General features: G+C 39.4%; 1 protein-coding gene across 7 annotated transcripts in view; it reads left to right on the top strand.

Annotated features, from left to right (window-relative positions):
• Positions 1 to 14077, top strand: part of arhgap9 (Rho GTPase activating protein 9) — a 47276-nt gene that overhangs the window by 10591 nt on the left and 22608 nt on the right. For 6 of the 7 annotated variants that reach the window (XM_039796722.1, XM_039796721.1, XM_039796723.1 and 3 more), the window contains 5 exons: positions 4631 to 4971; positions 5927 to 6125; positions 6273 to 6661; positions 9860 to 10111; positions 11109 to 11198. In XM_039796722.1, the coding sequence (XP_039652656.1) occupies positions 4750 to 4971; positions 5927 to 6125; positions 6273 to 6661; positions 9860 to 10111; positions 11109 to 11198 (1152 nt within the window). In that variant the 5' untranslated portion in view covers positions 4631 to 4749. The remainder of the gene's footprint in view (positions 1 to 4630; positions 4972 to 5926; positions 6126 to 6272; positions 6662 to 9859; positions 10112 to 11108; positions 11199 to 14077) is intronic. The other variant, XM_039796726.1, reaches the window with a different exon arrangement.

The following is a 14077-nucleotide window of genomic DNA, read 5'->3' on the forward strand; positions in this document are numbered from 1 at the left end:
GTCTGTGCAGTTTCCTGTTTGCTTGCTCGCCTTGTACCTCTGACTTTTGCCTCTGTCCCTCCTGAGTTCAACTGCAATTTTTTGTTGAAGCACCAACATCATAATTGAAATTCAGCTTATCAATAGAAAAACATTTTAGCACTTTGTTTTTTCATTTTCTCTAGAACAAAGTCTCAGTGGCATTTATTTAGATCAGATTACACTTTGAAATTTCTCTTGCATCACAAGCATTCTCTATTTCACATAAACAGAAAAAATACATGAATAAATTAAAGAACAATACAATATTACAAACATAGACAGCTGCAGTTTATTCCGTTTCCTTCCTTTACATTTAGTGTCTGACATACACAAGTACATGTTATATACACCTCAAAGCACCAAGTGAAGACAGTGAGGAGGGGCATTTCCAAAAATGAAGAAGAGGCTTCCTGCACACCAGAAGACTCAGCTGTGGACCTACTTAAAAGTTCTTCATTTATTTACATGTTTTGCAGGTGTAAGATCCAGCAACACAACATATTTGCAGTTGTGACATTGGTGCCTAATAGCGAGACTTGTCACTTTTGAAAAAATAAATAACATTCTGCTTCTTACACATCAAATGTTTTGATTCTACAGCCTCACTTTGTCTGGTATGACCAGTAGTTTACTGTATGGTGGCTAATGTTAGCAAAACTTAATTAGATATTGCTGCATAACTTAGCTTTTTGACTCTTCTCTACTAGTAAAACAGTTATCCTACTACCTTTACTCAACAAAATATACATAGTCTCGCTTTAAATCAAGCGATCACAAGTTTCACATATATTATTATAATCACATTACACACAATCTGACTTCTTAATAAATTGCAATAAATACTCTTCTTTGCACCTGATTCTCTCATTGATTATGGGGCATGGTTGTTTTTTTACCTTATTGGATATTTGTCCTACATATTTGTATAATATAAATACAGTACATACATATTTACATTTTTTTGACAAAGACACACATGTGGATGTGCCAAATGTTTGATGTACACGTTTATTCATTTATGTGTTGCAGCTACCTCACAACCTAAGCCAGTCGTATCCATTTGTGTAATGTGGTGAAGAGACCTCAGCAGATGTCAGTCTAGTCTACCCTATTTACATATTCCCAATGTGAAGCTGTATTTATTCTGATTCATTACATTTTGATGACGTGCCTTGGAAATGCCCCCCTGTGCCAGTGTTAGCTAGTAGCTAGCCAGGCAATGCTTCAGCCCATATGCTGGTATTGAAGGATTTCACTGTAATTCTCTGTAGCGGTGGGGGTCACAGATTCATTCCTGTGCTTTAATAACAGTGGGATTATCAAGGTTCAGCCAGCTAACCCTGCTCTCCCTTCCATCAGCTTCACATGGCTCACAGCTCCATCCAGCTTCATCCATTCCTCCATGTCTCAGTTTCTCTATTTTGTTCATTTTTCCATCTAGTCATCCTGACTATCTGCTCTGTTTGCACTTGGTATATACCTCAGGCATTCAGACTATTCTTCTTTAGTTCATCTTGTCTATCTACAATTCGTAATTCCTCTCTGCCCCCTTTATCCTTATTAATAAACCAATAAACATGAATTGTCTCTATTCATTTTCTGGAATCTCTCTTGTTTGCTGCCCCTCCTCTTGTCACCCGGGGTAGGGTGTGTGTGTGTGGCTATGTGTCTGGCAGAAAGTTATATGGGTTCTTATGTAAGCGGGTCTTGGCTGGGTAGAGCAGGGGTTTAGCTTGGGGATGCTGGCTCAGGTGGAGAGACAGAGACAGATGCTATTTTAGGTATACTGCGCTCCTTACATCCTCCAAACGCATGAGTTATTCACACACACACATGTCTCTTAGTTCTACCAGGATGAAAGGACAATAGAAAGTGGTGGTGTGCATATATCTGCAGTGACATTTTATCCTCATGTCTGTCAAGTACATTAAAATTGGAAGTGGAAAAAAAGTATTTATTCATTTGCAAATATTGTCAATAGCAGTCAGTTACTTCTGTCTACTTTTAAGACGTTAATCACTTAACCTATTATTCAATCTGTATAAACTTAAGAGTCATATATCAAGCAAAAATACCAGCTTCACGCATTCCAGTATCTTAAATTTGAGGATTTGCTGCTTTTTTGATATTATTAACAATGTAATGTATTTTGAGTTTTAATTCATAGACTAAATAATAAATCAATTGATAAAAAAAATTAAGAGGTTAATTTAATTAAAAGAATTGTTGCAGCCCTACTTCTGTCACATTAGAGTATTTTAGTCTCAGATGTATATTTTGAAAGGTCTCTTGCTTACAGTATTGCTTTTAGAGCCTGGTACAAAGGGGTCAGTCATTATATAGTTAAAACACAGTGGTTACAGCTTTACAGCTTTCCACAAACAGGGTTGATTTTTTTTTTTAGGGGTCCAAGCCCGAGGCTGGAAGAATCGGCGGTAGCGAAGCTACGCCGTTCGCACAGCAGGGCTGTGGAACCCTATTGCTTTCCTAAAGTTTCTTATTATTATTCTTCCGCCGATAAAACACATTCTACAGCCTAAACCGTACATGGTGGGGGGGTGCCGTTTTCAGGACTGGTCCAGATCACTGCAAGGAACTCGGACAAAAAGATTCAGCCACTTACACCACTAGGTGGCACTATAGCAGAAAAAACGCGTTCGGCCTTATAACTCCCACACCGTACACCCGATATTCAAAAACCATACATCTACGCGTTCACTGGATCCAGCTTAATCACGTGGTATAGCCACGCCCATTTCCGCCTAGACTTTTATGCGTGAAAAATCGCGATTTATCGTAAACCTGTTTTTTCGTACTCCTCCTAGACCGTGCGACCGATCTGCATGAAACTTGGTATGTAGCCTCTCCAGACCGACCTGACAAAGAGTTATCAAAAGAATTTTTGTCGGAAGAAAATTTCGTGAATTATGCACAACCAAATTTGTGTAGCTAGCTACGAAGAGACACAAACATTGCCATATCTCGGCCAAAATAAATGTTATCATCACGAATCTTTAGAATCTTGTTTGGCATGACCCTCTAAGGCTCCCCAACCAGTTTCACAAAGATTGGCCACTAGGGGGCGCTACAAGTACAAAAAGTTTATATCTCATGAACGGCTCATCCGATTTTTACCTCCTGAGGCCACGGCTACAGTGGGGTACTGATTCGTCAAAGTGGACGTGGCCTATGGGATCCAGGTTTGGATTCACCACTTACACTAATGTGAGCAACTTAAAATTTACAGCGTAGATGGACAATGTGTCATGGACCTTACCTACCAAAAATTACACACATGCACCACTAGGTGGTGCTATAATGACGTAAAACGTGTTTTTGCCTATAACTCCCACAGTCTACATCACAGATTATAAACCCTTATATCCACGTGTTCCTTGAATCCATCTGAGTCTGATGACATAGGCCTCGCCCATCTGCGCTAAGAAGTTTTTTCGCAATATCGCGCAATGCGCAAAACCAACGTTTCGTACTCGTCCTAGGCCGTAAGAGATATTGGTACGAAACTTGGCAGGTAGCATCTCCATATGGACCTGACCTAAAGTTATCAAAAGAATTTTGCTACGTTACACCATTCGCAATTTACAAGCAAACTAATTTTCGTAGCTAGCCACAAAACACGAACGTTAGCATATCTCGGCCAAATTAATAGGTATCGGAGCAAAAGCCGTTAGGGGGCGCTATAATGAATGTAGAAGCCTTTTGGCAAATAAGTCAATGCATTTAAATGGGAATAATTTGCAATGAAATATCTCTCCTGCAGTAAATGCTATCATCACAAAACTTGAGATTATTGTTGGACATGCCACTCTGCGGCTCTCCACCAGATTTGGTGATGATCGCCCTTTAGGGGGCGCTGTAATTGAGGTAGAAGTGTTTTGGCCTTTTACGCGATGAAGAGGAAATTTGCAATTGCATTTCACTACAGACTTTGGAGCTCGCACTTGGTCAAATTTTCTGACTTTTGCCTCGCCGCCATCGTGCTTTGGGTTCTCCTTTCGCGGGCTCTGGCGACTGACGCCAGGGAGGCTTGGACCCCGTTCATAACTGCTTGCAGTTCTAGTTTTTTTTTGTTATTTGCAAATAGAGCTGCAACTGAAAATGATTAATTGTTTAAGCATTTATTGTCTTTGTGGTAGAGAGTTAGCGTTGGATGAGAAGATAAATACTACTTTCATATCTGGCTTAGCTTAGTTTAGCTGACTGTGGCTCTGAGCAGATGCTGGGAAACCAGCAGAAACTCCAGGGAGTTTTACACTTAGTTTTTTGTGCAGATTAAACACATGTTAATTATTGAGCATTAGAGGACAGAGCCGGGCTAGCTTTTTCCTCCTGTTTCCAGTCTTTGCGCTAAACTAACCAGCTGCTGGCTGTAGCTTTAATTTAACGGGGCAGATAGGAGAGTGATTTCAATCTTCTCATCTAACTTTTCACCAGAAAGTAAATGAGCTTGAAATTGTTTGGTTTATAATGCCAGAAAATAGTGAAAGCTGCCCAACACAATTTAATGTCTCCAAATGTCTTGTTTTGTCTAATTAACAGTCTAAAAGCTCTTTCTCTGTACCTCTCGGTCCATTTTTGCTGTTTTTAGAGCATGGCTCTGGCCTGGCTCCAGTCTCACCTGCCCTGTGCTAACCCAACCAGTATCACCAGCAGCAACCATCAGCACACTTCCAGAAAAGCTTGCTAAACAGGACTGTGTGGAAAACCATGCTGTCTGGGACTTGGCTGCGTTCTGTGGGGCACCAGCAGCCTGCTGCAGCGCCTGTTGTGACCCCAAGAAGCATGACAGTGTGTGGGGTCCCAAGCGGCACAGTGGTCCTCGAGGCCCAGTATGACTACAACTACCGTGGTGCGGATGGACGGCAGGTCTGCATCAGGGAGGGTGAACGGTTTATTCTCCTGAAAAAGACCAACACTGACTGGTGGCAGGTGAGAAAAAAAGTTCATCTATAGTTTGTCTTCTTTCGGTGGAACAAAAGATTTAGAAAAACACGGACCTAGCATCTACTGCGTTGGACTGTAGGTTTCTGAATGGCGGTTTCAAAGTTTGAATTTGGAATAAAGAACAATGCTGACAATATTCAGCATTTTTGTTATTGTCAACAAACCCCATGAAAAGACCAAAACCAACAATGTGATTAATCTCTCAATACTTTCCGATATACCTTTCCCTGTTTGTGGCTTTCAGCCCCAAGCCCATTTGTTCTTACTGAAAACATAAATCTTTCTAATCACCAACATACACTTTCATTTTTACAAAAAGCTAAATAAGTTCCAAAAATAGCTGGGCACTGTAGTTTTTAATCAAATGTTACTCAAACAGGAATAAATAGTGCATTTGTTGTGGGCTATTTCCCGCCGTGGATTTAGTGCTCTTGCAAGTATTTACGGAAGTAGTAACTGTGTGATCGACGTAAAATATACTGCAGTGTGTATGTTCATTATAATATATGGATACATTTTTTTTTTTATCAAACATTTGATTGTATACCATAATTCAAATTGAAAAATTAGTTACATTTATTACTTTGTCAGGTCAAAATTATCGTTACTCTTTTCATCCATGCTGTTTTCCAATGACCTTGTGATGTGTGTAATTACACAAAAATCAAAGACAAATATCCATCATGTCATGGTTTAAATCATAAAATCACCACAAATAAACGCATTAGAAAACGAGACATTGAGACCATAAAGTCCTGTGTGAAAAAAAACTATGTAAGTTATGGGTTTTTGTCATTGCATCTGTTCGATGTCACAGGAATTGTAGCGTAACACATTTACGCAAAGCGTTCAGGCCTCAGCTGTGTTGGTTGATGCTCTGTTGAACTAAGTGGATTTCTGTGGGAGAAAATAGCAAAAGCATCTGTTTGTTCTTTGACAGGTGCGGAGGATTGGGGCTGCCAGTAAAACAAAGCCACTGTATGTTCCTGCGACGTATGTGACAGAGGTGCCCATTGCACCAATGCCCTCGCCACAGCGCCTGGTTGGGTCTGCCTCGCTGAACTCCAACCGCAGGATACTGCCAAGGGTGTCACTCTCTCCCAACCCAAAAGAGACAACCTATAGTGAACAGCGTCAAGGTAAAGTGTAAGAGGAAGAGTGTGTTTTTCAGTTGAATTCTGTATTATAAGAGTAAAAAAATAAAACAAACTTGTGTGTTGATGTTTCTCTTGAGTATAGAAGGAAAATATGTTCCTTAATGATCTGTTTTTACCTTCCTTCCTCAGTGAACAAACTCATGTTCCGCTCCATGGAAAACCTCAACTCCAACAGTGCCTTTCAGGGGCTGGACAACAAAACCGGTACAGGTGGAGGCCGCTTCCCCACCCTGCCCCTCTGGTCTGGTTTCACCTTTACCCCCAACTCTCCCACATCCCCGTCAGGACACCTCATGGTCCCTGCGTCCCCCACAGCTTCCACGGCACCACCCAACCCCAGGGTGGTCCCCATGATCACTCGGAGCCAGAGCTCCAGCAACCTACCTGAAAACCTGATGGAGAACCCGTATGATGAGGTGGGCGGCGGCTTCAGCAGCCGTGTTAACCACAGGATGCCCAAGAAGTCTTGTAGCCAGTGGGACATGGTGGGAGCCTCCTGCAAGAAGAACCACCTGCAGGTACGAAGAGGCAATGCCTACAAACCTCCAACAGATGTTACTCAAACATCTGGTTCACACAGCAGAGCCACACTGGAGCGTAAAGGGGAATTACTGCAATGTATTTGTAACCCTGGTTGTTATTCTCATGATATTTGTCCATTTTGATTCCATATGGATTACTGGATTTGTTAACTTCAGCTGGTGTTTTAGATTATTTATGTAAAATGTATGTATTTTGGAAAGCTGCAGGATGCTCGCATGTCTTTTCTTTACAATTGTATTCAAGCCGAAATTCATGCTTCCCAAATCTTTACAAAAAATGTGGTGAGTAAAAGTTATAACTCACAGTGACCAATAGACATAATGGACAAAAATATGAGAATAACACCTAAATTGACAAATACCAGTTTCCATACATATAAACTTAAATAGGTTTAATGTTTGAGTAAACCTTTGGCCCAGTGGTGTTTTATCCATATACACATTCATGTCTAGCAGTCAGTAGTAGTCATGTCAAGTGTTTATTTAATTTATTCAATAAAACTGTTTCTGATTTTAGTTACAACAGCAAAGTAAAAAAATATATATATATATTTTAATCTCATTGACATCTTGTGTAACGATACATTGATCTGGATTGATATATCGATTCAATCCTCAAAGATCCAATATTATCGATACAAAGTGAAAATATCGATACATATCGTTATCTTTAAAGTGCTCATATTATGCTTTTTGGCTTTTTCCCTTTCCTTTATTGTGTTATATATCTTTTTTGTGCATGTTATAGGTTTCCAAAGTGAAAAAGCCCAAAGTCCACCCCAAAGTGACTTACCATCTCCAACAGAAAACACTGTTCACAAACTGCTCCAAACTGCTCTATTAGTCCAGCCTTTACTTCAGAGACAAACGTGCATCGTACATTCCAATGAGAGTGCTCAAAAGCGCATAAAGCAATCATGGAGCTCGGATCTACCGTGTTGACTGGCCCATGACGTCACGATGGCCATGCGCACTAGCAACAATTTGTTTATTAACAGTTATCAAAGTTTTACATGTTTAAGGGGATGGATATTTTCACCTGACATCCAGCAGTTACTCATCGGAAAATGTAAAAAGGCCAAACCACTGTATCAACAGTATATTTGATACTCCTCTGATCCTAATTAGTATGAAGAACAGAACAAAAACTCTATTAGATGTTTCTGGTGTTTAGGAAAGTGTAGGATTAGATTCATTTTGACTTCCTCTCATTGGCAAAATCTCTAATCTGATGGATTAACAGGTCGTAACACCAAAACCAATACACCAGCTGGTAGTTTTTAGCCCTGTGAGGGTATAGTTTAAGAAACAAAAAAGGGTTTTGAGATAATTTTCATCTTCATTCAATCTGAGAAGCGTTTTCAGGTGGAAACAAATAATTCTACAACTACTGAAAAACTGATTAAAATAAACCTTGTGAGATCCCACCAGAAGACAAGAGGTTGTCTTTGATTTACGTCTGTACTTGACCTCAATAATCCTCCTAGAGCAGCAATCAAGTTAGCATTGTGGTGACGTCGGAGCTTCCCTGTATTACATCAGAGGGTATTACACAAGGAATTGTTGTTCAGAGAAATACTAAAGGTTATCTGTCTTTCAGCTGAGGGAAGCTCCCACAGCCGAGTTTTGCTTCCACTGAACCGTGCTTGCACCAGAGACTTCCAACTTTGGATAGCTGTGATCTCAGTGGAAATGACAGTGCTCTTTTTTCATCTTTATTCTCTCTCTCTCTCTCTCTCTCTCTTCTCTCTCTCTCTCTCCCTCTCTCCTTTTTTTGTTCTTCTTTAATACCAGTTAGCAGGATAATTGCTGCCACTGTTTTTCATTCAAAAAACTATCTCACTATTCATTTTTGTCAGTCATTTTTTTGATGATGAATTTCAATGAGATTTAATCTTAGTCCTACAGGGGGCAAAATCCAATTTGGATTTGAAGAGATAATACTAACTGATTGACTGACCTTTTTTTAAAGGTTGTTTTTATGGCACTTTTGCCTTAATTTGTCAGTACACTACATGGCCAATTGTATGTAGACACCTGAGCATTATCCCAATGAGTAATGATCATCTCATACCAAAACAATGGGCACTAATATGCTGCTACAATTACCTCTGCTAATGTTTTCCACAAATTTCTGGAACCTGGTTGCAGGGATTTGCCATTTTTTATCAGTAGTGAGGTCGGCCACTGATTTTGGGAGATAAAGCCTGGCTCCCACTCAGATTTATCCTGAAGGTGTTGCATGGTGTTGTCCAGATTCTGTGTAGGTGTACACTTGGTTTTGATCTTACCACTGAGGGAAACAGTAGAAAACTGTGAGACAGAAAGCTCCAGGTGAGCTCAAGACCCAGTGCTGCCCCCTGGAGTAAAATACAATACATACACATACATGCATCACTACACACCATGTTCCCTCAGTCTGAAACAACTATGTGTTATGTAACAGGGATCAAACAGCTAGCCAGTCAATCAGTTATATTTGTCTCAGCTATATTTCGTGGAAAGATGATCTTCCACGCATATCTTTTCAATTAATTTGATTGGATTTGTAGATGTCCTCTCTTGTAGCTGTTGCATTTCTCTCAATCTGGGTGAGCACATGCCTTTCTATAAATCTTAATCCAAAATCTGACGGGTTATTCCATAGTAAGAGGCGGTGGGATTTATTTGTTTCTCTGTCTCTTCCTTACACACTGAGATTGATATATATATAATCGCTTATTTATAATGTCTGCAGTATCCTTAGGACTTGATTTGGATAAAGAAAAACCCCTGTTAAGTTGCACAACTATACACACACAGAGCCTTATGGTAACATCCCATACTAATGCACAAACAGAACAACATATATACACTACAGGTAATTTAAAGATAATGCTGGTGATATTCAATTTTTTATATATATATATATATATATAGCATTTTCCTCTGCGCCATAAACAACCATTTTTGACAAATTTCTGTCAAAAGACAGCCACAGGGTGTCTTGCAGAACTGAAGTTTGTTTATAGTCAGTAACACATACACCATCCTGCTGCTGTAAGTACTCATTAGTGCACCAAATGTGTATTAATCCGCAGCTGAAAATAGTCTCAAACAAATGCACAATTTACTCAAATGCACCTCTGCCTCTCTTTCTATCTCCTTTCCCTCTTTACTTTTTCTGCCTGCAAGGTCCCAGCAGAGTCCTATATGTTCCAGCTGTCCTGGAAGGACTCCCCTCTATACACTGAAGTGCAGCCAGAGAAACACCTGTCGCTCACAGAGCCCCCTAACCCTGCCCCAGGTCAGCAGCCTCTTCGGGTCATGGACCTGTGGGAGCAGTACTCTGATCTGCCCACAGGGAGATACTACTACGTCAACAGCATCACCAAGGAGAGGTCCTGGAAACCCCCTCGCCGGGCCCGTGGACACACACCCAACAAGGTAAGGCACCCAACACAGCTGGTGTTCATTCACTGTTTGTTACTCCACCTTAATCCATGTTTTTCTTTTTTGTCTTTCACTAAAATTGCATTACATTTAAAAAAGGAAGGCATTCTCAGAGTTGGATGAAATCTTTCTTTCTCAAAGGAGGGGATAGAAAACGGTCAGGGTGTTGAATAAAAGAGTCTGTATCAGCACTAAAAGGGACATTTTTAGTCAAAGAATGTCATAAGACTTCAAAGAGACACCATGACTTGCATATTTTTATTATATTTTATTAGAGTTAGATGATCCCGCTTTCATACCTGTCCGTTAAATATACAGCTATAGCGAGGAGACAGTTATCTAAACTTATCATAAAGACTGGAAAAAGCTTGCTTGGCTTTGTCCAAGGTAACCCAAACCATCCACCAGCACCTCTAAAGCTCACTGACACATATATCTAATTTGTTTAATCTGTGCAAAAACCGAAAAGTAAAAGCGATACAGATACAGATAGCTTTATTTATCCCGAAGGGCAATTCAATGTCTACAGTCCCCCTGAAACATATATACACATTCATACTGCCAGTCATCAATGACAGAGGGAGCACAATAAAAAGGCATATGGGAAAGTGCGAGATCCAGAAGTATACGACAAGAAAATATAATATTAGCTAATACTTCCTAAGCTGGCAGTACAGTAGCAGACATATATGAAGTTTTGATCTTCTTATTATATTCTCCACAAGAAGGCAAATAAGCATACAGCGGGATATAGCACGAAATTCCACAGAAGCAGTTTTGAGTACTTTGCTTGGTGTCTGTCTGTCTCTCTGTCTGCAGCCAGATTTGGTCACCACGATAGCATCACAACCCTGAAAGATATCATTAAACTTTACAGGTGTGTAGTTGAGTTAAAAATGAAAGTCCAGTTGGAAGATGGATGTGGTTCCATCAAGGGTGCCGGAAGTCTCTGCCGAAGATGGTCTCTAGTTTATTTCTGTTTCTCTGGCAGGCCGGTCCATTACAACCTCAGACGTTACCCAGAGAAACCAGCCATCTGTCACTACCACTTCCTGAAGCTGGCAATGGAACAATGCACAGGGTAAGACTACTGTACTTCTAGAGAAGTGGTCAAATTCAGCCTCCCTGATGACATTTTGTGTGATTTACCACCTAGATTCTGAATTAAATTGGCAATTGGAACACCTGTAACGCTGCTAATCACGGGATATTTTTTCTGATGTTTTCTTTGACAAAATGAATAACAGCAGTTACACTTGCATACCGATGACACTTGACTTAATTCGGAAAACTCTTGCTCTGCTACTTGCTCTGCTACTGTTTTTTCCACCCTCACCTGTAACTATCCATAGACAGTAACAAGTCTGCACCCAACAAAAGCATCTAATTTAACTTTCCAGTGGCACAGTCGAGCACTTTGAATCACCTGTGTTGTTTTTAAAGTGCCATATAAATAAGTTGATTTCAGTTGGGTTCTTTAATGATCCTTGTCACAAGGAAGTATGCGCTGATGAGGTGGTGAGAAATGTGTGCCAAGTCAGTGATTAGTCATGGTGGGTTTAGGTTCTTTCTTTTAACCTCATTCATTTGGTTCTTCAGAACTGTCAAGAGTCTTATATATTCTTAACGTATTGCTCTGTCCTGCCATGTAAATATGTGTTAATAGTATTAAGTAATCATTACTATGTAACATTTCTTAAATGCAAACAGCTGTGATTTGGCAGCTGTAAACACTGCTGATCAAACAAACTACACAGTGAGATGACAACAAACACACACCTTCTGCCCATTTTCATACAAATGTATGTACAGTTCAGGTTTCCAGACTTCAACTGTGTTCCAGACAAACGCAGGGAGAAATGCTGAGCTGGGCCAAATTAAAATGGGGGTTACATCTTTCTATTTGCCCCATCGTTTACTTACCGACTCACTGCCTTATTTATTTATTTATTTATTTATTTATTTATTTATTTATTTATTTATTAACTTCCCTCTTTGACACACACACTTCCTCTCAAATTGTGTTTCTGTTGGGCTAATCCCTGCAGGGAATAACAAGGTAATGCCACTTGATCTGATGCAGATGAGCAGAATCCATTAGGGCCACACAGAGAGAGAGACAGAGGAGTCTTTTAAGTCCAAAACATTACAAAACATTGCTAAATTTAAACCGCTCACTGAAACTTCTCATCAACGTTAAACCCCTCCCTGACCTCAGAGATGCTGTCGTAGTCAAACTTGCACCGTTTCATTCATTTCACCCTTGTTTCTAAACGTGATGTTACAAGAGAAGGTTTGTAAGCTCTGAGTGAGGAAGTACATCTGTTGTTTAAAGTGTAAGGGTTTTGGGAATGTATGCAACAGCCATCGGTGAATTAATTTAACCTGAATCAATGATGACATCTACCTAAAGCGATGCAAGATGCATGATCCAGATTGTCAGAGATAAGCATTTTGCATCTCAAGGTTGCCTCAATGTTGCGTCAGTGTTTCAGATTTAATGTTGCTCATCAAAAATAATACCCACATGATCAAAGCAGTGATTCCCCATCAAGTCTGTTTGAGATGCTTTCTATCGACCTATATGTGTCACTTTTTATTCTGTGTTACATATATTAAACATTAACTTCACCAATGATATATAATGCATCCTGCATGTCACACAAGTGATTGACCCAGGTGTTTAAAACTGGGTGACCCATATTACTTGTTAGTACACGGCGTTCTCTGGTCTAGATATTTTTTTTTTTTTTTTTTTTTTTTTACATTTTAACCCTTGTCATGTTGACTCCTACTGTCTCTGACTGACTGACTGACTCCTTTTGGTTCTTGAACTGCTGGTCAGACAAAACAAGACATTTGGGAAATAGTGAGGACATTTTCCACAGTTTTATAGACCAAATGACTAATCAATCAATTGTTGAGATAATCTGCAGATTAATCACTAATGAAAATAAATGTTAGACAGATATAGTTACCTACTTATTTAGAAAATTCAGAATGAATACATAACATATCATCACTTTATAAAACATGATGAGCTCAAGTACCTCTTTATCGACACCAACAATAATGTTCCAGATGTGTTCTTTTTAATATGTAGAAATATTTATTTAGCATTAGCCATAACTTTTAGTCATGTATTTTAACTTCTCTTCTCACTTGCTCATGAGTTTCCACACACTCTCAACAGCAGCAAGCGTCATTAAAGTGTTAACACTGACACATGTTGGTGGGAGCGTGTCTTATGGAGTAGTAGCCGGTAGTTTTTTGGTTATTGTAACATTATATATAGTAAAGATCACACAATTTGTAATCCTACTTGTGTGCATTTTATTTCCTCTTAAATACATTTATGTGGACATTTTTTTTAAGTTTGTTTTTACCAAATCATAATTTATATTTTTGTCAAATTAGCTGAACTACTATTATCTTTCCACATACTTGGCATCAGTAATAACAATCCAGTAATATAACGACAATCAAACACCATTAAAGGTGCTATCATTCATTGTGAGTACTTTTATATTTTTCAAAGAATACTTATGTACTTAAGTAAGATTATAAAGGCTATTTAGACTATTTAAACATGATGGTACTTTCACTGAAGTAAAGCCTCCACATCGTCTTAGCCTATGAACTTAAAAACAAAACCTGTTGTGACAGTTAATGTGGCAATGCTTGTTTCTGGTGTGATTATTCTGAGTTGTTGTACAAGAGAGTGATTGTACTGGCTGATAAAGGCAGCTTCCCTCTAGAATGGGGAAGTAGATGCACGCTGAGACAGGAGGGACGGATGAATGATTTTTACACTTTGACATTCAAACGAAAAAGTCCCAGATGAAACGAGGACTCAAACTTGACAGCAAAAAAAGCTCTCAGAAACAAGAGTTGTCCTGGATTGTATAACTGGGTGATCAGTGATTATGAGCGCCTATGCTGTAAGTTCATTTTAATTTC

The sequence above is a fragment of the Perca fluviatilis genome, chromosome 4 (genome assembly GCF_010015445.1).
Source record: "Perca fluviatilis chromosome 4, GENO_Pfluv_1.0, whole genome shotgun sequence".
NCBI lineage: Eukaryota > Metazoa > Chordata > Actinopteri > Perciformes > Percidae > Perca > Perca fluviatilis.